Source organism: Oncorhynchus keta, chromosome 37, assembly GCF_023373465.1.
Source record: "Oncorhynchus keta strain PuntledgeMale-10-30-2019 chromosome 37, Oket_V2, whole genome shotgun sequence".
Taxonomy (NCBI): domain Eukaryota; kingdom Metazoa; phylum Chordata; class Actinopteri; order Salmoniformes; family Salmonidae; genus Oncorhynchus; species Oncorhynchus keta.
This window is the reverse complement of record NC_068457.1, coordinates 27,030,280-27,057,515: the sequence shown is the minus strand read 5'-3', so window position 1 is coordinate 27,057,515 and position 27,236 is coordinate 27,030,280. Positions and strand designations below refer to the sequence as shown.

At 40.7% G+C, this 27,236-nt stretch overlaps 1 protein-coding gene across 1 annotated transcript in view; it reads right to left on the bottom strand.

The window, feature by feature from the left end:
• The window catches only part of LOC127916632 (dystrophin-like), a 351,583-nt gene that overhangs the window by 175,382 nt on the left and 148,965 nt on the right, over positions 1 to 27,236 (bottom strand). The window contains exons 11-19 of the mRNA XM_052498942.1: positions 19,667 to 19,848; positions 14,202 to 14,352; positions 13,882 to 14,001; positions 12,479 to 12,580; positions 10,408 to 10,515; positions 9,847 to 10,026; positions 4,879 to 5,060; positions 3,366 to 3,489; positions 2,836 to 2,923 (exon numbers count right to left, since the gene is read on the bottom strand). Of these exons, the coding sequence (XP_052354902.1) occupies positions 2,836 to 2,923; positions 3,366 to 3,489; positions 4,879 to 5,060; positions 9,847 to 10,026; positions 10,408 to 10,515; positions 12,479 to 12,580; positions 13,882 to 14,001; positions 14,202 to 14,352; positions 19,667 to 19,848 (1,237 nt within the window). The remainder of the gene's footprint in view (positions 1 to 2,835; positions 2,924 to 3,365; positions 3,490 to 4,878; positions 5,061 to 9,846; positions 10,027 to 10,407; positions 10,516 to 12,478; positions 12,581 to 13,881; positions 14,002 to 14,201; positions 14,353 to 19,666; positions 19,849 to 27,236) is intronic.

Sequence of the window (27,236 nt, the reverse complement as noted above, 5' to 3'; positions counted from 1 at the left end):
TGACCTTTATTCCTTTGTTTTGTCTTTATTTAGTATGGTCAGGGCGTGAGTTGGGGTGGGCAGTCTATGTTAGTTTTTCTATATTTTCTATTTCTGTGTTTGGCCTGATATGGCTCTCAATCAGAGGCAGCTGTCTATCGTTGTCCCTGATTGAGAACCATATTTAGGCAGCCTGTTTTCCTTTGTGTTTTGTGGGTGGTTATTTTCAGTCTTTGTGTGTCTGCACCAGACAGAACTGTTTCGCTTGTCACTTTGTTGTTTTGTCATTTGAAGTGTTCAGTTTCTTATTAAAAAGATGAACACTGACCACACTGCGCTTTGGTCCTCCGATGCTTCTCGCTACTCCTCCTCAGAAGAGGAGGAAGAAAGCCGTTGTTATTGTGACATTGATTGCTATTGCTTTGTACACTGAAGAAGGGCTCAAACCCGAAACGTTCGTGCTGCAATAAAAATATGTCAATTCAAGTTTATTTACCGGAGTGCTGTCCTATTTCTGTTCTTTGGAAAGAAGACCAGGTTCTCCTCTAGGATTTTGCCTGTGCTTCGCTCCATTCCGTTTTTTTTATCCTAAAAAACTCCCTGCTCCTTGCCGATGACAAGCACACTCATAACATGATGCAGCCACCACCACCAAATATGAAGAGAGGTACTCAGGGATGTTTTTTTCAGTTTTACTTTAGTGGTTTATTGCAAACAGGAGGCATATTTTAGAATATTTGTATTCTGTACAGGCTTCCTTCTTCTGTCATTTAGGTTAGTATTGTGGAGTAACTACAATGTTGTTGATCCATCCTCAGTTTCCTCCTATCACAGCCATTAAACTGTAACTGTTTTAAAGTCACCATTGGCCTCCTTTTGAAATCCCTGAGCGGTTTCTTTCCTCTCCGGCAACTGAGTTAGGATGGATGCCTGTATCTTTGTAGTGACTGGGTGTATTGATACACCATCCAAAGTGTAATTAATAACTTCGCCATGCTCAACGGGATATTCGATGTCGGCTGTTTTATTTTTCATCCACCAATAGGTGCCCTTCTTTGCGAGGCATTGGAAAACCTTTGTGTTTGAAATTCACTGGTCAACTGAGGGACCTTGTATGTGTGGGGTACAGAGATGAGGAAGTCGTTCAAAAATCATGTTAAAAACTATTATTGCACACAGAGTGAGTCCGTGCAACTTATTATGTGATTTCTTAAGCAAATGTTTACTCCTGAACTTTTTTAGGCTTGCCATAACAAAGGGGTTGAATACTCAGCTTTTCATTTGAATTCATTTCTAAAAACCTGATTAAACTTTGACATTATGGGGTATTGTGTGTAGGCCAGTGACACCAAATCTAAATATAATCCATTTTAAATTCAGGCTGTAACACAACAAAATGTGGAAAAAGTCAAGAGGTGTGAATAGTTTCTGAAGGCATCTATCTATCTATCTATCTATCTATCTATCTATCTATCTATCTATCTATCTATCTATCTATCTATCTATCTATCTATCTGTCTGTCTGTCTGTCTGTCTGTCTGTCTGTCTGTCTGTCTGTCTGTCTGTCTGTCTGTCTGTCTGTCTGTCTGTCTGTCTGTCTGTCTGTCTGTCTGTCTATTGATGAAGCCCCTGCCTCGTCATAACTAGGACCCCTGAGCCGAATAAACCTGAACGGTCTGTTCATTCATTGGTAATAACACAGTGTAATCAACAGAGAGAAGACTGAAGTATCCAGTACGACACAACTTTCACAGACAATCATATGAAATCCATCCTTGTATAACCGGCCCCTGGCCACACACACACCACCGCCACACGGACACCCACCCACATACTAAACCACGCTGTCGTCAGGTAAACGCCACCATTACACAGGACTGAACTGAAATGTTCCATACAAATCCATTCCTTCAGTGTTTCAGTGCAACAACCAGAGAAAGTGAAAACCCTGTAGCACAGCAGTGCATCGATAACTTTGGTGTTCCAGTTGGGTTCAAGTGTTCTTCTATTCAGAACCTCTGACTCGGAGGCAGGGTGAGACAGTAGGCTCGGTCGCTATGCAGTGACGGCGTCCCAAATGGCACCCTATTCCCTATGGAGTGCACTACATTTGACCAGGTCTCCTATGGGCTCTGGTCAAAAGTAGTGCACTACATGTGGAATTGAGTGCCATGTAAGAGGAAGACAATGTTTATCCTTTATGACTTGTTAACAATGATACAAGGACAGAGGAGAGCAGAGGAGGTGACATGAGACGCAGGGCTCCTCGCCCATGGAGTCTCATAACAAGGACAGAGGAGGTGACATGAGACGCAGGGCTCCTCGCCCATGGAGTCTCATAACAAGGACAGGGGAGAGCAGAGGAGGTGACATGAGACGCAGGGCTCCTCGCCCATGGAGTCTCATAACAAGGACAGGGGAGAGCAGAGGAGGTGACATGAGACGCAGGGCTCCTCGCCCATGGAGTCTCATAACAAGGACAGGGGAGAGCAGAGGAGGTGACATGAGACGCAGGGCTCCTCGCCCATGGAGTCTCATAACAAGGGCAGAGACAACGGTTGCTATGGAAACAACGGCGAGGGGACAGACGACAGGTAGAGGAGAGTTGCCATGGGGACAGCCGGTGGTGGGTGGGTGTCTGTGTGGCGGTGTGTGTGTGTGTGGCGGTGTGTGTGTGGCGTGGGTGTCTGTGTGGCGGTGTGTCTGTGTGTGTGTGTGTGTGTGTGTGTGTGTGTGTGTGTGTGTGTGTGTGTGTGTGTGTGTGTGTGTGTGTGTGTGGCGGTGTGTGTGTGTGTCTGTGTGTGTGTGTGGGGCGTGTGTGTGTGTGTGTGTGTGGCGTGGGTGTGTTTCATTTACCGCTCGCCAGCTGATCGAGCAAAGCCTGTGCCGAACGAGTTGCTTCCTGAAGCTTCCTCAACTTCTCTGGCCTCTCCCTCTCTATTGCCTGAGAGACATAGAGAGAGAGAGCGAGAGAGAGAGAGGGAGACAGAGAGAGAGGGAGAGAGAAAGAGAGAGAGAGAGACAGAGAGAGAGTGGGAAAGAGAGAGAGGGAGACAGAGAGAGAGCGAGAGAGACAGAGAGAGAGAGAGAGGAAGAGAGAGAGAGAGAGAGAGAGAGAGAGAGAGGGAGACAGAGAGAGAGGGAGAGAGAGAGAGAGAGTGAGAGGGAGAGACAGAGAGAGAGAGAGAGAGAGAGAGAGAGAGAGAGAGAGAGAGAGAGAGAGAGAGAGAGAGAGAGAGAGAAACAAAGAGGGAGGGAAAAAGTGATACATCATGGCGATAGTGACAGGCTGACAGTGTCGTGGTAGTAATGAGGTATGGTGCATTTTGGGTAACACTGCATTGTGAGGTGCATTATGGGTAAGGCTGCATGACCTATAACCTCACCAGGACTTTATCGTGGAGCTCCTGTACGCTGCCCTCCTTCCTGGACATGGAGAACTCTGGGCTCTGTAGGATGGCCTTGGAGCGCGTGATGAAACTGTGCAGCTCAGTGAAGTCCATGTCAAACCTGAACACACACACACAACAACACGTCAATCCCTACGCTGGTATAACACTCCCAAGGTGTAGGACAACGTTAGGACAACCTGTTCACCAACTACACCTGAACACACACAACAACACGTCCTACGCTGGTATAACACTCCCAAGGTGTAGGACAACGTTAGGACAACCTGTTCACCAACTACACCTGAACACACACACACAACAACACGTCCTGCTCTGGTATAACACTCCCAAGGTGTAGGACAACGTTAGGACAACCTGTTCACCGACTACACCTGCATATGTACCTCTTCTTCTATGTCTTTCTCTGTGATCCAGTTTTTTATGGTTGTGCGATTCTCCTACTAAACCTGAAGACACACACTCTGTCTAATTCACACAGTGCTCTTCACGACCACACATGAGCAGTTATAACAACTGTACCGAACACTGTCTCCACTTCACATCACTGACATCTATTCATCTGTACTGGCTAAGATACACAGCACCAACTGAGAAACCAAACTACTCAATAGTGGTTGACTCAGACTAGAGACATAATCCAAACCTACCTGTTAGTCAGCCTGTCTCAGGCCGGCCAGGGACAAGAGAGAGAGACTAGCTTGAGTACAGAGGGAGAAGGGGCACATCGGTCTCTGGTTAAAACTACTGCACTATGTAGGGTACGTCTCCAGAGACTGGCTGACAACTGGAATATTGTCTTTAGGCCCCGATTTCAATCGTTGTAGATAATGGATTTTTCCCGCACGGCACACGACACACTAAACTCAGAATGAAATCAGGATATGCAACGATCAAATTCCTGCTATCGCTCAAAGTCACGATCGAATTCCTGCTATCGCTCAAAGTCACGATCGAATTCCTGCTATCGCTCAAAGTCACGATCGAATTCCTGCTATCGCTCAAAGTCACGATCGAATTCCCGCTATCGCTCAAAGTCACGATCAAATTCCTGCTATCGCTCAAAGTCACGATCGAATTCCTGCTATCGCTCAAAGTCACGATCGAATTCCTGCTATCGCTCAAAGTCACGATCGAATTCCCGTCTATCGAATTCCTGCTATCGCTCAAAGTCACGATCAAATTCCTGCTATCGCTCAAAGTCACGATCGAATTCCTGCTATCGCTCAAAGTCACGATCAAATTCCTGCAATCGCTCAAAGTCACGCTATCGCTCAAAGTCACGATCAAATTCCTGCTATCGCTCAAAGTCACGATCAAATTCCTGCTATCGCTCAAAGTCACGATCAAATTCCTGCTATCGCTCAAAGTCACGATCGAATTCCTGCTATCAATCAGTCACCAAGACTATAATAAGTCTACACCCCCTGTATGGCCACACCCCCTGGTGATTCTGCAGAAAAGTGATTGGAGGAACCTGCCACCTCACCTTTTCCTGAGCTCTGATTCGACAACAATCTGTCTCTTCTTCTGGGGCGGTGGAGAGGGCAGCGCTGCTTTAGTATTCTTCACCACCACCTTCTCACGTGTCGTCACCTTGGATACGCTCGCCGTCACCGAGTGTGTCAGTTTCGTCTGCGCGGTCTGCACCGTGGTTACAGCCAGCGAGATCTAAAACACACACACGTGTCAAAGAGCAGGTACACACACACAGTGTCAAGGCACTAACACACACAACCTCAGTGTCAGCTCACACAGACAGACAGGTAAGGACACTAACATACACAACCTCAGTGTCAGCTCACTAACACAGACAGACAGGTCAGGACACTAACACACACAACCTCAGTGTCAGCTCACACAGACAGACAGACAGGTCAGGACACTAACATACACAACCTCAGTGTCAGCTCACACAGACAGACAGACAGGTCAGGACACTAACATACACAACCTCAGTGTCAGCTCACTAACACAGACAGAGACAGGTCAGGACACTAACACACACAACCTCAGTGTCAGCTCACACACACAGTGTCAAGGCACAAACATGCTCAGCTATGAAAAGCCAACTGACATTTGCTCCTGAGGTGTTGAATTGTTGCACCCTCTATAACCACTGTGGTTATTATTTTGATGTAAAAAGGGCTTTGGTAAAATACATTTGAGTGATTGATTGTTTGCTGTGCTGGATGCTGTGTATTCACTAACTGTATGAGTGATGGAACATTGTTATAGTATCTGTAACATACTTCGGTGTGTCTTTAATCTGCATGTTAAATAACAAAGTGTCTCCCTGCTCTTTTTTTCCAGTAAAAAGCTGAGGGATGGGGCTGGAGAAATGTAACCACTCTGAAATTCACAGACAGAGCTATAGATGCAAGGACTGACCATCCATGATATCAACATTGTAATCCTGTTTCTATGATCTGTTTCCACTGTCATGTACCCAGTTTGCTTTGGATAAAGGCATCTGCTAAATGGCATATATTATTATAGTCTACTTTGACAACTAGCTACTCAGTGTAGTTACCATTACTTTCCAATAGATTGTAGCATACACTAACATACATACACCAGAGGTCCCAGGGATTTGTTTCTATCCTAAAAGTAAGAAAGTGAAGAATTGTTTGTGTCCAGCAATATGCCTGGGAGACCTTCTCTCTTGTCCATGTCATCGACAATGAATGTCAGAGTGACTGTCCCCTAGCAATGTTAGAGTGACTGTCCCCTAGCAATGGCAGAGTGACTGTTCCCTAGCAATGTTAGAGTGACTGTTCCCTAGCAATGGCAGAGTGACTGTTCCCTAGCAATGTTAGAGTGACTGTTCCCTAGCAATGTTAGAGTGACTGTCCCCTAGCAATGTTAGAGTGACTGTTCCCTAGCAATGGCAGAGTGACTGTTCCCTAGCAATGTTAGAGTTACTGTTCCCTAGCAATGGCAGAGTGACTGTTCCCTGGCAATGTTAGAGTGACTGTTCCCTAGCAATGTTAGAGTGACTGTCCCCTAGCAATGTTAGAGTGACTGTTCCCAAGCAATGTTAGAGTGACTGTTCCCTAACAATGTTAGAGTGACTGTTCCCTAGCAATGTCATAGTGACTGTCCCCTAGCAATGTCATAGTGACTGTTCCCTAACAATGTTAGAGTGACTGTTCCCTAGCAATATCAGAGTGACTGTTCCCTAGCAATGTTAGAGTGACTGTTCCCTTGCAATGTTAGAGTGACTGTTCCCTAGCAATGTTAGAGTGACTGTCCCTAGCAATGTTAGAGTGACTGTTCCCTAGCAATGTTACAGTGACTGTTCCCTAGCAATGTTACAGTGACTGTTCCCTAGCAATGTTACAGTGACTGTCCCCTAGCAATGTTAGAGTGACTGTTCCCTAGCAATGTTAGAGTGACTGTTCCCTAGCAATGTTAGAGTGACTGTCCCCTAGCAATGTTAGAGTGACTGTTCCCTAGCAATGTTAGAGTGACTGTTCCCTAGCAATGTTAGAGTGACTGTTCCCTAGCAATGTTAGAGTGACTGTCCCCTAGCAATGTTAGAGTGACTGTTCCCTAGCAAAGTTACAGTGACTGGAGCTCTGTCACACGCTGGGTATGTACATAGTCAATGGTAGGCTTGGAGGGGAGTCCTATGGTAAGTACACCTATAAATCATCTCTTGGCAGTAGTACTGTAGACTACTTTATCACTGATCTCAACCCAGAGTCTCTCAGAGCGTTCACAGTCAGCCCACTGACAACAACAAGACCACAACAAAATCAAAGTCTACTTGAACAGAGCAATACTCAATCATGAGGCATCAAAGCCAAAGGAACTGAGTAACATTAAGAAATGCTCAAGTTGGAAGGAATGCAGTTTGGAAACCTACCAAAAAACAATTAGGCAACAACAAATTCCATCCCTCCTAGACAATTTCCTGGGTAAAACGTTCCACTGTAATAGTGAAGGTGTAAACTTGGCAGTAGAAAATCTTAACTGTATATTTGACCTCTCAGCTTCCCCATCAAATCTAAAAATCTCAAATAGAAAACTGAAGAAAATGAACAACAATGACAAATGGTTTGATGAAGAATGCAAAAATCTAAGAAAGAAATAGATAGCTGGAAAGAGACAGAAAGGGGAAATAGATAGTTAGAGAGAGAGAGAGAGAGAGAGAGAGAGAGAGAGAGAGAGAGAGAGAGAGAGAGAGAGAGAGAGAGAGAGAGAGAGAGAGAGAGAGAGAGAGAGAGAGAGAGAGAGAGAGAGAGAGAGAGAGAGAGAGAGAGAGAGAGAGAAAAAGAAAGGGAGAGAAATACAGACAGAGACAGCTGAAACGGAAGCGATTGACAGATAGTATTTGAACCCAGGTCTGGTTTGTTGAATATGAATATGCCCTCACACATTATGGTCAGGGAAAAAATAGATGTATGACAGACAGGCTAACAGATTGGTCAAACAGTGATATTGGAGTGTCGTGCTGCCATGGCGACCGTGAGATGTGAGATAGCAGCTGGCTGACAGCTGATGGATGTTAGAGGTGGTTGATTAACACTGGGCTCATGAAGACACCACACTACAACTAGGGTCAAATAATATGATTATAATGAGCCTGGAGAGAGAGACATGTGATTATAATGGGCCTGGAGAGAGAGAGACATATGATTATAATGGGCCTGGAGAGAGAGAGACATATGATTATAATGGGCCTGGAGAGAGAGACATGATTATAATGGGCCTGGAGAGAGAGAGACATATGATTATAATGGGCCTGGAGAGAGAGACATATGATTATAATGGGCCTGAGAGAGAGAGACATATGATTATAATGGGCCTGGAGAGAGAGAGAGACATATGATTATAATGGGCCTGGAGAGAGAGACATGTGATTATAATGGGCCTGGAGAGAGAGACATGTGATTATAATGGGCCTGGAGAGGGAGACATATGATTATAATGGGCTTGGAGAGAGAGACATGTGATTATAATGGGCCTGAGAGAGAGACATATGATTATAATGGGCCTGGAGAGAGAGACATGTGATTATAATGGGCCTGGAGAGAGAGACATGTGATTATAATGGGCCTGGAGAGAGAGACATATGATTATAATGGGCCTGGAGAGAGAGACATGTGATTATAATGGGCCTGGAGAGAGAGACATGTGATTATAATGGGCCTGGAGAGGGAGACATATGATTATAATGGGCTTGGAGAGAGAGACATATGATTATAATGGGCCTGAAGAGAGAGACATATGATTATAATGGGCCTGGAGAGAGAGAGACATGTGATTATAATGGGCCTGGAGAGAGAGAGACATATGATTATAATGGGCCTGAAGAGAGAGAGAGACATATGATTATAATGGGCCTGGAGAGAGAGAGACATATGATTATAATGGGCCTGGAGAGAGAGAGACATATGATTATAATGGGCCTGGAGAGAGAGAGACATATGATTATAATGGGCCTGAAGAGAGAGACATATGATTATAATAGGCCTGGAGAGAGAGACATATGATTATAATGGGCCTGGAGAGAGAGACATATGATTATAATGGGCCTGGAGAGAGAGACATATGATTATAATGGGCCTGGAGAGAGAGACATATGATTATAATGGGCCTGGAGAGAGAGAGACATATGATTATAATGGGCCTGGAGAGAGAGAGACATATGATTATAATGGGCCTGAAGAGAGAGACATATGATTATAATGGGCCTGGAGAGAGAGACATATGATTATAATGGGCCTGGAGAGAGAGACATATGATTATAATGGGCCTGGAGAGAGAGAGACATATGATTATAATGGGCCTGGAGAGAGAGAGACATATGATTATAATGGGCCTGGAGAGAGAGACATGATTATAATGGGCCTGGAGAGAGAGAGACATATGATTATAATGGGCCTGGAGAGAGAGACATATGATTATAATGGGCCTGGAGAGAGAGACATATGATTATAATGGGCCTGGAGAGAGAGAGACATATGATTATAATGGGCCTGGAGAGAGAGAGACATATGATTATAATGGGCCTGGAGAGAGAGACATGATTATAATGGGCCTGGAGAGAGAGAGACATATGATTATAATGGGCCTGGAGAGAGAGACATATGATTATAATGGGCCTGGAGAGAGAGACATATGATTATAATGGGCCTGGAGAGAGAGACATATGATTATAATGGGCCTGGAGAGAGACAGAAAGGGGGAAATAGATAGTTGGAGAGAGAAAAGAAAAGAAAGGGGGAGAGCAGAGAAAGTGGTTGAGCTGGAGAGAAAGAGAGACAAAGTGGTTGAGCTGGAGAGAAAGAGAGACAGAAAGTGGTTGAGCTGGAGAGAAAGAGAGACAGAGACACTGGTTGAGCTGGAGAGAAAGAGAGACAGAGACAGATGAAGCGGAAGTGACTAACAGATAGAGGGGTAGTGAGAGATAGAAAGAGAAAGACACATCTGTAGAGAGGTCAGGTACCTGTGAGCTGCTCCTATCCAGGCTCTGCACCAGTTTGTCCCAGCGTTGGGCGAAGCTCTCCAGCCTGGCTTCCAGCTTATGAGCCACCTCTTTGTTCTTCACTGAGGAGACGAGGTCCTGACACAGAGAACACAGCTTGTCCATGGTCGGTCTCTTCATCTCCAGGTCACCCTTCACCGTCTGAGACACACACACACACACACACACACACACACACACACACACACACACACACACACACACACACACACACACACACACACACACACACACACACACACACACACACACACACACACACACACACACACACACACACACACATTTATTGATCTGTTCTGTTGAACCTTTATTAAGGGAACCTGGTTGGTGGACATAATCGAAAGTTTCCACCTAAAGTTCTGAAAGGTGAGCTGTCACTAACCACTAACCTCCTGAAGTCATTGGCTAAGGGAGCTGCCACTCACCACAAGTTTCCTGAGATCATTGGCTCAGATTTGTCTAAGACCCGCCCTCACTGCTAGCTTCCTAAGATGATTGGATAAAGTAGCTGTTACTCACCGCTAGTCTTCTCAGGTTGCCCACCATGTCACTCTGCTCCTTGATGTCACTGCTCTGGATGGACAGAACCAACTTCTCCTTCTGAGTCAACCATGAGTCAAATGAACACTGCAGAGAGAGAGATACAAAGACAGACAGAGAGAAAGAAAGAAAGAGACAGAGAGAGAGACAGACAGAGAGAAAGAAAGAAAGAGACAGAGAGAGAGACAGACAGAGAGAAAGAAAGAAAGAGACAGAGAGAGAGACAGACAGAGAGAAAGAAAGAAAGAGACAGAGAGAGAGACAGACAGACAGACAGACAGACAGACAGAAGAGAAAGAAAGAGACAGAGAGAGAGAGAGAGAGAGAGAGAGAGAGAGAGAGAGAGAGAGAGAGAGAGAGAGAGAGAGAGAGAGAGAGAGAGATACAAAAACAGACAGAGAAGGAAAGAAAGAGACAGACAGAGACAGAGAGAGAGAGAGAGAGAGAGAGAGAGAGAGAGAGAGAGAGAGAGAGAGAGAGAGAGAGAGAAAGGAGGAGAGATGAGGTGAATAAGGGCAGATAGGTGAAGGGAGAGGTGCTGTTGTAATTCCTCAAACTTGTATCCAGCAATTCCACCCTGTTCAAGGTGATCTGACCTCTGATCTGACATCATCAGAGAGGTTAAAGCCACATGGTGGGAAACCTGACCGCTCTGCAAGATTGATCTCAGAGAGGTAAGCAGGGTGGATTCCATCAGACATTAAGAAGAGTTTGAACCTCTGAACATAGAAGAACCTCAGTCTGTTCCAGAGGCCTGTGTGTAGTCTCCCTTTGGCCAGATAGGTCTGACTCACAACACTAGCCTGTTAGCTCTCTACACAACACTAGCCTGTTAGCTCTCTAGCCTGTTAGCTCTCTACACAACACTAGCCTGTTAGCTCTCTACACAACACTAGCCTGTTAGCTCTCTAGCCTGTTAGCTCTCTACACAACACTAGCCTGTTAGCTCTCTACACAACCCTAGCCTGTTAGCTCTCTACACAACACTAGCCTGTTAGCTCTCTAGCCTGTTAGCTCTCTACACAACACTAGCCTGTTAGCTCTCTAGCCTGTTAGCTCTCTACACAACACTAGCCTGTTAGCTCTCTAGCCTGTTAGCTCTCTAGCCTGTTAGCTCTCTACACAACACTAGCCTGTTAGCTCTCTAGCCTGTTAGCTCTCTACACAACACTAGCCTGTTAGCTCTCTAGCCTGTTAGCTCTCTACACAACACTAGCCTGTTAGCTCTCTACACAACCCTAGCCTGTTAGCTCTCTACACAACACTAGCCTGTTAGCTCTCTACACAACACTAGCCTGTTAGCTCTCTAGCCTGTTAGCTCTCTACACAACACTAGCCTGTTAGCTCTCTAGCCTGTTAGCTCTCTACACAACACTAGCCTGTTAGATCTCTACACAACACTAGCCTGTTAGCTCTCTACACAACACTCGCCTGTTAACTCTCTACACAACAGTAGCCTGTTTTCTCTCTACACAACACTAGCCTGTGAGCTCTCTACAGAACACTAGCCTGTGAGCTCTCTACACAACACTAGCCTGTTAGCTCTCTACAGAACACTAGCCTGTTAGCTCTCTACACAACACTAGCCTGTTAGCTCTCTAGCCTGTTAGCTCTCTACAGAACACTAGCCTGTTAACTCTCTACACAACACTAGCCTGTTAGCTCTCTACACAACACTAGCCTGTGAGCTCTCTACACAACACTAGCCTGTGAGCTCTCTACACAACACTAGCCTGTTAACTCTCTACACAACACTAGCCTGTTAACTCTCTACACAACACTAGCCTGTGAGCTCTCTACAGAACACTAGCCTGTTAACTCTCTGCACAACACTAGCCTGTTAGCTCTCTACACAACACTAGCCTGTTAGCTCTCTACACAACACTAGCCTGTGAGCTCTCTACAGAACACTAGCCTGTTAACTCTCTACACAACACTAGCCTGTTAGCTCTCTACGGACCAACATGGCCGCCCGTCCACCCACTGTCTGAACATTACCTTGAACGGGGATGTCTGGCCTACGTGTTCTATTCTGTTTCTATGCCGTTACCTGTTCCTCAGTGAAGTGTTGCCACTGGAGCAGGATCTCCTGTAGCAGAACCCAATGCTCCTCTGTCCACTTACAGATGGCTGCCCACCGGTCTCCCAGGTGCTGAAAGGAAGAACACACACGTTAGAAAAGAGGGCTTGTGTTTTTCATGGTCCTTGGAGGCGGATTTGAAGCAGCACCTTAGAGATTCCAGATAGAGCAGATACAGAATGGAACCCGGTGTTCCTCTCAGCATCACAAACAGTACAGCTCCTTTCAACAAGACATTCTACTTGGGTTTAACTCCACTGGCCACCTCTCCACCCGGTTTCTACAGGTGTTCTGATGCTTGATGACCAGTATCTACCTCCATCTGGGAAAAGAAAGTCCTCTCATCCCAGCCTGCAGTAACACCATCACAGGGCTCTGTGTGTTCTCTATCACAGTAACAGTCACCATGCAGGAAGAGCTCTGTCAGGTACATGCTATTAAAACCACATCCCCCTCACTTTCATTCCTGTTTTTTTTTTTACTGTCATTGTAACAGAAAGTAATAAGCAAAGAGCCCAGGTGCCCAAAACGACCCTAAAACAGAGACCCGGAGACGTGTGATAAAGAAGACAATGACAGGTCACTATGGCAACTGGTTATTGAGTCTGTCTTGTCAATAGAAGACATGTAAAGCCTTTCAGAATGTATATTTGTCTTCTCTTTCTTATAGCAGCAGTTAAAACAGGTTTGGATGTTTTGTACCATATCGTATCACTCCATCTTTCTAAACACTAAGCAACGGAAAACCAATCTGCATTAGACTGTATCTCTATTATGATTCATACTCACAAGACTACGGCATCTTCTCCCATTATCTCCTAACAACCACATACAAGAGACGAATAAACTAACTAACAAAGCAATTTCCCTTTTTCTCTTCCTCCCCTCTCTCTCTTCCGCTCCACCTGCCTCCCCCACTCTCTCTCTCTCTCTCTCTCTCTCTCTCTCTCTCTCCCCCTTCTCTCTCCCCCTTCTCTCTCTCTCTCCCCCTTCTCTCTCTCTCTCTCTCTCTCTCTCTCTCTCTCTCTCTCTCATCCAATAGACAGAGCAGAATCCTGAGTTCCTGGACCGATAACTGCTAGACATGGTTAATCACCAGAGAACACTCATTATTTACCATCCAATCTATTTACACACAAATACTACGTTCTACCCGAATGGGTTTCTCTTCTCTCTTCCACTAAGGGAGAACATCAGCCGACAGTGTATTTGACAGTGTACTAGACAGTGTACTAGACAGTGTATTTGACAGTGTATTTGACAGTGTACTAGAGAGTGTATTAGACAGTGTACTAGAGAGTGTATTAGACAGTGTACTAGATAGTGTATTAGACAGTGTATGTGTGCGTGCGTGTGTGTCCTGTTTGTCTCACCTGTAGTTTCTCCTCCAGGGCAGCGGTGGCGCTGTCTCCACTGTTCTCATCCACCACCACCACCATGTGTGTCAGAGAGTTGACACGCACCTGCTCCAACTCTAGGTCCTCCTGCAACAGCTACAATAGGCATGATAATTGGGTTGAGTCTAGTAGGGACAAAATGGCAGGAAATGGCCCACAATGGAAGGAAATGGAAAGATACTATCTGAAGTGATCAAAATGTAAATGTTGATGATTATTTCACTAGGATGTGCTGTAATGAACATGACCCTGAAAGGACCCCAGCCCTGCAGGTAGTTAGATAGTAGTTGACCTACTTTGTGTTCCTCTACTTGGTGTTTAACATCCTCCAGGTCTGGCCCCATAGGCTGAGCCCCCATCCGCTTGATCCGCCCCTCTGTCAGCTCCAACCAATCAGTGAGCTGCTTCAACTGCTGGTGCTGAAGGTCCATCAACACCTCGTGGAGTCTGGGAGAGGAGAGGAGAGGAGAGGAGAGGAGAGGAGAGGAGAGGAGAGGAGAGGAGAGAAGGAGAGAAGGAGAGAAGAGAGGGGGGAGGAGAGAAGAGGAGATGGAGAGGAAGCGGAGAGGATAAGAGATGGAGAAGTAGAAGGGAAGAGAGGAGTAGGAGAGAGGAGGAGAGGAGAAGGGAGGGAGGAGGAGAGGAGTAGAGGAGAAGAGAAGAGAAGGAGGGAGGAGAGGGGGAGTGGAGAAGGGAGGGAGGAGGAGAGGAGGAGAGAGGAGAAGAGAGAGAGGGGGAGAGGAGAAGAGGAGAGGAGAGGAGGAGAGAGGAGAAGAGAGAGAGGGGGAGAGGAGAAGAGGAGAGGAGAGGAGGAGAGTAGAGGAGAGGAGAAGAGCGGGAAGATGAGAGGAAAAGAGGAGAGGAGAAAAGAGGGAGGAAGAGAGGAAAGGAGGGGCAAAGAGAAGAGGAGAGAAGGGGGAGGAGGAGAGACTGAGCAAAGAGGGCAGGGGGCTGTTGAGTACAGCTAGATCCTAGTTAGACACCTCATAGAGAGCTGCAGCTCAGGTCTATTCAAAACATAATATTACCTTCAAGGACATAGATACATATTTCTCACCCAGAGAGACATGCTGGATTTCAGGGGAATTTGTGTTTGTTTGTGTGTGTATGTGCGTGTATGTGTGTGTGTGTGCTTGTGCTTGTGTGTGTGCGTGCAAATGTATGTGTGTGTATGTGTGTGTGCTTGTGTGTGTGGGTGGGTGCATGCACAAGTCTGTGTGTGTGTGTTCACAATCGAGAGAATCCTGTCGCACAATCGAGAGCATCCTGTCAGGCTGTATCACCGCCTGGTACAGCAACTGCTCCGCCCACAAACGTAAAGCTCTCCAGAGGGTAGTGAGGTCTGCACAACGCATCACCGGGGGCAAACTACCTGCCCTTCAGGACACCTACACCACCCGATGTCACAGGAAGGCCAAAAAGATCATCAAGGACAACAACCACCCGAGCCACTGCCTGTTCACCCCGCTATCATCCAGAAGGCGAAGTCAGTACAGGTGCATCAAAGCTGGGACCGAGAGACTGAAAAACAGCTTCTATCTCAAGGCCATCAGACTGTTAAACAGCATCACTATCATTGAGTGGCTGCTGCCAACACACTGACTCAACTCTCTGGCCACTTTAGTAATTAAAAATTGGATGTAATAAATGCATCACTACTCACTTTAAACAATGCCACTTTATATAACGTTTACATATCCTACATTACTCATCTCATACATCTCATACATTACTCATCTCATACATATCCTACATTACTCATCTCATACATATCCTACATTACTCATCTCATACATCTACATTACTCATCTCATACATCTCATACATTACTCATCTCATACATCTCATACATTACTCATCTCATCTCATACTCATTACATCATAAAGTGTGGTCTCTACCATCTACTGCATCTTGCCTATGCTGCGCGGCCATCGCTCATCCATATATTTATATGTACATATTCTCATTCACTCCTTTACACTTGTGTGTATAAGGTAGTTGTTGTGAAATTGTTAGATTACTTGTTGGATATTACAGCAAGGTCGGAACTAGAAGCACAAGCATTTCGCTACACTCACATTAACATCTGCTAACCATGTGTATGTGACCAATAAAATTGATTTGATTTGTGTGTGCCTGCCTTCGAGTCTGTGTACAGTATGGTCAGGGTTGGGTAGGTTACTTTCTAAATGTAATCTGTTACAGGTACTAGTCACAGGTACTAGTCACCTGGACAAAATTGTAGTCAGTAAAGTAACTTTTGGATGAACTTTTTTGTGACGGGGCAATATTTTCACGTCCGGATGAAATGCATGCCCAAATTCAACTGCCTGCTACTCATCCTCAGAAGATAACATATGCATATTATTAGTAGATTTGGATAGAAAACACTCTGAAGTTTCTAAAACTGTTTGAATCATGTCTGTGAGTATAACAGAACTTATGTAGCAGGCGAAACCCCGAGGAAAAACCATTCAGATTTTTTTTTTTGAGGTCACTCTCTTTTCAATGGGTTTTCATTGGGAATCCAGATTTCTAAGGGACCTTCTTCCAGTTCCTATCGCTCCCACTAGATGTCACCAGTCTTTAGAAATTGGTTGAGGTTTTTCTTTTGTGTAATGAAGAAGTACTTAAAAAATACCTAAAGTTGTATTACAAAAGTAGTTTGAAATGTTTTGGCAAAGTTTCCAGGTAACTTTTGAGATATTTTGTAGTCACGTTGCACAAGTTGGAACCAGCGTTTTTCTGGATCAAACGCGCCAAATAAATTGACATTTTGGATATATATCGACGGAATTAATCGAACAAAAGGACCATGTTTATTGGACATATTGGAGTGCCAACAGAAGAAGCTCGTCAAAGGTAAGGCATGAATTATATTTTTATTTCTGGGTTTTGTGTCGCGCCTGCAGGGTTGAAATATGCTTCTGTCTCTTTGTTTACGGAGGTGCTATCCTCAGAAAATAGCATCGTTTGCTTTCGCCGAAAAGCCTTTTTGAAATCTGACATGTTGGCTGGACTCACAACACATGTAGCTTTAATTTGGTGTCTTACATGTGTGATTTCATGAAAGTTAGATTTTTATAGTAATTTATTTGAATTTGGTGCTCTGCAATCTCTCACTTATTACTGATATCCATATCGCCCGTTGAGCTCCACCACTACTGTCATCCTGACCTCCAAGTGTTTATTCAAGTTGGATCATCTTAGGATGCCGACAGCAGTCGCACCATTGGAATACATAACTTGGACTGTAGCCTACAAAAACCTATTCCTGCTCTTTTCTTGCAATCCATCAAACACATTTGGTGTGTCGTCATAGTGATGTGGAACAAACTGAAACAATCTGGATTTGAATGTCGCTGAGAAAACAGATGTCATAAAGAATTGTTTCACAAACATCCTCTTTGAATATAAAAGTGATCTGAGAAGTAATCATCAAATTACCAGCAGACATTACCATCAGACATTACCAGTAGACATTACCAGCAGACATTACCAGCAGACATTACCAGTAGACATTACCAGCAGACATTACCAGCAGACATTACCAGCAGACATTACCAGTAGACATTACCAGCAGACATTACCAGTAGACATTACCAGCAGACATTACCAGCAGACATTACCAGCAGACATTACCAGTAGACATTACCAGCAGACATTACCAGCAGACATTACCAGCAGACATTACCAGCAGACATTACCAGTAGACATTACCAGCAGACATTACCAGCAGAGATTACCAGTAGACATTACCATCAGACATTACCAGCAGAGATTACCAGTAGACATTACCAGCAGAGATTACCAGTAGACATTACCAGCAGAGATTACCAGTAGACATTACCAGCAGACATTACCAGTAGACATTACCATCAGACATTACCAGTAGACATTACCAGCAGACATTACCAGCACAGACATTACCAGTAGACATTACCAGCAGAGATTACCAGTAGACATTACCAGCAGGCATTACCACAGACATTACCAGTAGACATTACCAGCAGACATTACCAGTAGACATTACCAGCAGACATTACCAGTAGACATTACCAGCAGACATTTAGACATTACCAGCAGACATTACCAGACATTACCACAGACATTACCAGTAGACATTACCAGTAGACATTACCCAGCAGGACATTACCAGCAGAGATTACCACTAGACATTACCAGCAGACATTACCAGCAGACATTACCAGCAGAGATTACCAGTAGACATTACCAGCAGAGATTACCAGCAGACATTACCAGCAGACATTACCAGCAGACATTACCAGACATTACCAGTAGACATTACCAGTAGACATTACCAGCAGACATTACCAGTAGACATTACCAGCAGACATTACCAGCAGACATTACCAGTAGACATTACCAGCAGAGATTACCAGCAGACATTACCAGCAGACATTACCAGTAGACATTACCAGCAGAGATTACCAGTAGACATTACCAGCAGACATTACCAGTAGACATTACCATCAGACATTACCAGCAGGCATTACCATTAGACATTACCAGTAGACATTACCAGTAGACATTACCAGCAGACATTACCCGCAGACATTACCAGTAGACATTACCAGTAGACATTACCAGCAGACATTACCAGCAGACATTACCAGTAGACATTACCAGTAGACATTACCAGTAGACATTACCAGCAGACATTACCAGTAGACATTACCAGCAGACATTACCAGTAGACATTACCAGCAGACATTACCAGTAGACATTACCAGCAGACATTACCAGTAGACATTACCAGCAGGCATTACCAGCAGAGATTACCAGTAGACATTACCAGCAGAGATTACCAGCAGACATTACCAGCAGAGATTACCAGTAGACATTACCAGCAGAGATTACCAGCAGACATTACCAGCAGACATTACCAGCAGACATTACCAGCAGACATTACCAGTAGACATTACCAGCAGACATTACCAGTAGACATTACCAGCAGACATTACCAGCAGAGATTACCAGTAGACATTACCATCAGACATTACCAGCAGAGATTACCAGTAGACATTACCAGCAGAGATTACCAGTAGACATTACCAGTAGACATTACCAGCAGAGATTACCAGCACAGACATTACCAGTAGACATTACCAGCAGAGATTACCAGTAGACATTACCAGCAGACATTACCAGTAGACATTACCAGCAGGCATTACCAGCAGACATTACCAGTAGACATTACCATCAGACATTACCAGCAGACATTACCAGTAGACATTACCAGCAGACATTACCAGTAGACATTACCAGCAGACATTACCAGCAGACATTACCAGTAGACATTACCAGCAGAGATTACCAGTAGACATTACCAGCAGACATTACCAGTAGACATTACCAGCAGACATTACCAGCAGACATTACCAGCAGACATTACCAGTAGACATTACCAGTAGACATTACCAGCAGACATTACCAGTAGACATTACCAGCAGACATTACCAGCAGAGATTACCACTAGACATTACCAGCAGAGATTACCAGCTGAGATTACCAGCAGACATTACCAGCAGAGATTACCAGTATACATTACCAGCATACATTAATCACCCTAATGTAGGTTTGGTCCATAGGTTCTCTGCCTGTCTGTCTCTGTGTGTGTGTGTGTGTGTTTGAGTGTCTGTGTGTGTGTGTGCATCCATCCATCCATCCATCCATCCATCCATCCATCCATCCATCCATCCATCCATCCATCCATCCATCCATGTGTGTGTGTCCTACCTGCTCTGTTTCTCCATGCTAGCCACTCTGAGGTGTTCCCAGCGGGAGTTGAGGAGGTTCATCTGCTCCCTGACCTCTTTCTCCTCCTCCTCCGTTAAATGGCCCTCACCCAGGAGGGCACTGCCCGCACGCAGCACCCTGCCCACACTGCCCTGGTGGGACGTCAGCTCCACCATGTAGCCCTGAGAGGACACAGGCAGGAAGGGACGTACACACACAGATACACACACACACACACACACAGGGACACACACAGACACACACACACACACACACACACACACACACACACACACACACACACACACACACACACACACACACACACACACACACACACACACACACACACACACACACACACACACAGACACAGGGACACACACAAACACAGTACATGTTATAGTATATAATGAACACCCAGTACATGTTATAGTATATAATGAACACCCAGTACATGTTATAGTATATAATGAACACCCAGTACATGTTATAGTATATAATGAACACCCAGTAGTACATGTTATAGTATATAATGAACACACAGTACATGTTATAGTATATAATGAACACAGTAGTACATGTTATAGTATATAATGAACACCCAGTACATGTTATAGTATATAATGAACACACAGTACATGTTATAGTATATAATGAACACCCAGTACATGTTATAGTATATAATGAACACACAGTACATGTTATAGTATATAATGAACACCCAGTACATGTTATAGTATATAATGAACACCCAGTACATGTTATAGTATATAATGAACACCCAGTACATGTTATAGTATATAATGAACACCCAGTACATGTTATAGTATATAATGAACACACAGTACATGTTATAGTATATAATGAACACACAGTACATGTTATAGTATATAATGAACACACAGTACATGTTATAGTATATAATGAACACCCAGTACATGTTATAGTATATAATGAACACACAGTACATGTTATAGTATATAATGAACACCCAGTACATGTTATAGTATATAATGAACACCCAGTACATGTTATAGTATATAATGAACACACAGTACATGTTATAGTATATAATGAACACCCAGTACATGTTATAGTATATAATGAACACACAGTACATGTTATAGTATATAATGAACACCCAGTACATGTTATAGTATATAATGAACACACAGTACATGTTATAGTATATAATGAACACACAGTACATGTTATAGTATATAATGAACACCCAGTACATGTTATAGTATATAATGAACACACAGTACATGTTATAGTATATAATGAACACCCAGTACATGTTATAGTATATAATGAACACCCAGTACATGTTATAGTATATAATGAACACCCAGTACATGTTATAGTATATAATGAACACACAGTACATGTTATAGTATATAATGAACACCCAGTATGTTATAGTATATAATGAACACACAGTACATGTTATAGTATATAATGAACACCCAGTACATGTTATAGTATATAATGAACACCCAGTATGTTATAGTATATAATGAACACACAGTACATGTTATAGTATATAATGAACACCCAGTAGTACATGTTATAGTATATAATGAACACCCAGTATGTTATAGTATATAATGAACACCCAGTACATGTTATAGTATATAATGAACACACAGTACATGTTATAGTATATAATGAACACCCAGTATGTTATAGTATATAATGAACACCCAGTAGTACATGTTATAGTATATAATGAACACACAGTACATGTTATAGTATATAATGAACACACAGTACATGTTATAGTATATAATGAACACCCAGTATGTTATAGTATATAATGAACACCCAGTATGTTATAGTATATAATGAACACCCAGTACATGTTATAGTATATAATGAACACACAGTACATGTTATAGTATATAATGAACACCCAGTACATGTTATAGTATATAATGAACACCCAGTATGTTATAGTATATAATGAACACCCAGTACATGTTATAGTATATAATGAACACACAGTACATGTTATAGTATATAATGAACACCCAGTACATGTTATAGTATATAATGAACACCCAGTACATGTTATAGTATATAATGAACACACAGTACATGTTATAGTGAACACATGTTATAGTATATAATGAACACCCAGTACATGTTATAGTATATAATGAACACCCAGTACATGTTATAGTATATAATGAACACCCAGTACATGTTATAGTATATAATGAACACCCAGTATGTTATAGTATATAATGAACACACAGTACATGTTATAGTATATAATGAACACACAGTACATGTTATAGTATATAATGAACACCCAGTACATGTTATAGTATATAATGAACACACAGTACATGTTATAGTATATAATGAACACCCAGTATGTTATAGTATATAATGAACACACAGTACATGTTATAGTATATAATGAACACCCAGTACATGTTATAGTATATAATGAACACACAGTACATGTTATAGTATATAATGAACACCCAGTACATGTTATAGTATATAATGAACACCCAGTACATGTTATAGTATATAATGAACACCCAGTACATGTTATAGTATATAATGAACACACAGTACATGTTATAGTATATAATGAACACACAGTACATGTTATAGTATATAATGAACACCAGTACATGTTATAGTATATAATGAACACCCAGTACATGTTATAGTATATAATGAACACACCCAGTACATGTTATAGTATATAATGAACACCCAGTATGTTATAGTATATAATGAACACACAGTACATGTTATAGTATATAATGAACACCCAGTACATGTTATAGTATATAATGAACACCCAGTATGTTATAGTATATAATGAACACCCAGTACATGTTATAGTATATAATGAACACCCAGTATGTTATAGTATATAATGAACACACAGTACATGTTATAGTATATAATGAACACACAGTACATGTTATAGTATATAATGAACACCCAGTACATGTTATAGTATATAATGAACACCCAGTATGTTATAGTATATAATGAACACACAGTACATGTTATAGTATATAATGAACACAGTACATGTTATAGTATATAATGAACACACAGTACATGTTATAGTATATAATGAACACCCAGTACATGTTATAGTATATAATGAACACCCAGTATGTTATAGTATATAATGAACACCCAGTATGTTATAGTATATAATGAACACACAGTACATGTTATAGTATATAATGAACACACAGTACATGTTATAGTATATAATGAACACCCAGTACATGTTATAGTATATAATGAACACACAGTACATGTTATAGTATATTATATGTTATATATATAATGAACACACAGTACATGTTATAGTATATAATGAACACCCAGTATGTTATAGTATATAATGAACACCCAGTACATGTTATAGTATATAATGAACACAGTACATGTTATAGTATATAATGAACACACAGTACATGTTATAGTATATAATGAACACCCAGTATGTTATAGTATATAATGAACACCCAGTACATGTTATAGTATATAATGAACACACAGTACATGTTATAGTATATAATGAACACCCAGTATGTTATAGTATATAATGAACACCCAGTACATGTTATAGTATATAATGAACACACAGTACATGTTATAGTATATAATGAACACCCAGTATGTTATAGTATATAATGAACACACAGTACATGTTATAGTATATAATGAACACCCAGTACATGTTATAGTATATAATGAACACACAGTACATGTTATAGTATATAATGAACACCCAGTATGTTATAGTATATAATGAACACCCAGTACATGTTATAGTATATAATGAACACCCAGTACATGTTATAGTATATAATGAACACCCAGTATGTTATAGTATATAATGAACACACAGTACATGTTATAGTATATAATGAACACCCAGTATGTTATAGTATATAATGAACACCCAGTACATGTTATAGTATATAATGAACACACAGTACATGTTATAGTATATAATGAACACACAGTACATGTTATAGTATATAATGAACACCCAGTATGTTATAGTATATAATGAACACACAGTACATGTTATAGTATATAATGAACACACAGTACATGTTATAGTATATAATGAACACACAGTACATGTTATAGTATATAATGAACACCCAGTATGTTATAGTATATAATGAACACCCAGTATGTTATAGTATATAATGAACACCCAGTACATGTTATAGTATATAATGAACACCCAGTATGTTATAGTATATAATATGTTATAGTATATAATGAACACACAGTACATGTTATAGTATATAATGAACACCCAGTATGTTATAGTATATAATGAACACCCAGTACATGTTATAGTATATAATGAACACACCAGTACATGTTATAGTATATAATGAACACCCAGTACATGTTATAGTATATAATGAACACACAGTAGTACATGTTATAGTATATAATGAACACCCAGTATGTTATAGTATATAATGAACACACAGTACATGTTATAGTATATAATGAACACAGTACATGTTATAGTATATAATGAACACCCAGTACATGTTATAGTATATAATGAACACACAGTACATGTTATGTTATATATAATGAACACAGTACATGTTATAGTGAACACCCAGTATGTTATAGTATATAATGAACACCCAGTACATGTTATAGTATATAATGAACACACAGTACATGTTATAGTATATAATGAACACCCAGTACATGTTATAGTATATAATGAACACCCAGTACATGTTATAGTATATAATGAACACACCAGTACATGTTATAGTATATAATGAACACCCAGTACATGTTATAGTATATAATGAACACAGTATGTTATAGTATATAATGTTATAGTATATAATGAACACCCAGTACATGTTATAGTATATAATGAACACCCAGTACATGTAGTATATAATGAACATGTTATAGTATATAATGAACACCCAGTACATGTTATAGTATATAATGAACACACAGTACATGTTATAGTATATAATGAACACCCAGTACATGTTATAGTATATAATGAACACCCAGTACATGTTATAGTATATAATGAACACCCAGTACATGTTATAGTATATAATGAACACCCAGTACATGTTATAGTATATAATGAACACCCAGTACATGTTATAGTATATAATGAACACCCAGTACATGTTATAGTATATAATGAACACACAGTACATGTTATAGTATATAATGAACACCCAGTACATGTTATAGTATATAATGAACACCCAGTACATGTTATAGTATATAATGAACACCCAGTACATGTTATAGTATATAATGAACACCCAGTATGTTATAGTATATAATGAACACCCAGTATGTTATAGTATATAATGAACACCCAGTATGTTATAGTATATAATGAACACCCAGTATGTTATAGTATATAATGAACACCCAGTATGTTATAGTATATAATGAACACACAGTACATGTTATAGTATATAATGAACACCCAGTACATGTTATAGTATATAATGAACACCCAGTATGTTATAGTATATAATGAACACCCAGTATGTTATAGTATATAATGAACACCCAGTATGTTATAGTATATAATGAACACCCAGTACATGTTATAGTATATAATGAACACCCAGTATGTTATAGTATATAATGAACACACAGTATGTTATAGTATATAATGAACACCCAGTATGTTATAGTATATAATGAACACCCAGTATGTTATAGTATATAATGAACACCCAGTATGTTATAGTATATAATGAACACCCAGTATGTTATAGTATATAATGAACACCCAGTATGTTATAGTATATATGAACACCCAGTATGTTATAGTATATAATGAACACCCAGTATGTTATAGTATATAATGAACACCCAGTATGTTATAGTATATAATGAACACCCAGTATGTTATAGTATATAATGAACACCCAGTATGTTATAGTATATAATGAACACACAGTATGTTATAGTATATAATGAACACACAGTATGTTATAGTATATAATGAACACACCAGTATGTTATAGTATATAATGAACACCCAGTATGTTATAGTATATAATGAACACCCAGTATGTTATAGTATATAATGAACACCCAGTATGTTATAGTATATAATGAACACACAGTATGTTATAGTATATAATGAACACCCAGTATGTTATAGTATATAATGAACACACAGTATGTTATAGTATATAATGAACACACAGTATGTTATAGTATATAATGAACACCCAGTATGTTATAGTATATAATGAACACCCAGTATGTTATAGTATATAATGAACACCCAGTATGTTATAGTATATAATGAACACCCAGTATGTTATAGTATATAATGAACACCCAGTATGTTATAGTATATAATGAACACACAGTATGTTATAGTATATAATGAACACACAGTATGTTATAGTATATAATGAACACACAGTATGTTATAGTATATAATGAACACACAGTATGTTATAGTATATAATGAACACCCAGTATGTTATAGTATATAATGAACACCCAGTATGTTATAGTATATAATGAACACAGTATGTTATAGTATATAATGAACCAGTATGTTATAGTATATAATGAACACCCAGTATGTTATAGTATATAATGAACACACAGTATGTTATAGTATATAATGAACACACAGTATGTTATAGTATATAATGAACACCCAGTATGTTATAGTATATAATGAACACCCAGTATGTTATAGTATATAATGAACACACAGTATGTTATAGTATATAATGAACACACAGTATGTTATAGTATATAATGAACACACAGTATGTTATAGTATATAATGAACACACAGTATGTTATAGTATATAATGAACACCCAGTATGTTATAGTATATAATGAAACACAGTATGTTATAGTATATAATGAACACACAGTATGTTATAGTATATAATGAACACACAGTATGTTATAGTATATAATGAACACCCAGTATGTTATAGTATATAATGAACACACAGTATGTTATAGTATATAATGAACACACAGTATGTTATAGTATATAATGAACACCCAGTATGTTATAGTATATAATGAACACACAGTATGTTATAGTATATAATGAACACACAGTATGTTATAGTATATAATGAACACCCAGTATGTTATAGTATATAATGAACACCCAGTATGTTATAGTATATAATGAACACCCAGTATGTTATAGTATATAATGAACACACAGTACATGTTATAGTATATAATGAACACCCAGTACATGTTATAGTATATAATGAACACCCAGTACATGTTATAGTATATAATGAACACCCAGTACATGTTATAGTATATAATGAACACACAGGGGGAAACCCAGGTTTTCCACCTGAACAGATATTCCCTTCATCTTTCCTTTCTTCTTCCATTGTGTTGTTATTCATTATTAAACACTAAACTACCCTTGGACTTTTTAGACATTTTGTTGTTTAAAAGCCTGAAGTTAAAATTGATTCAACTGAGATGTTTTGTCACTGGCTTACACACAATACCCCATAATGTCAAAGTGGAATTATG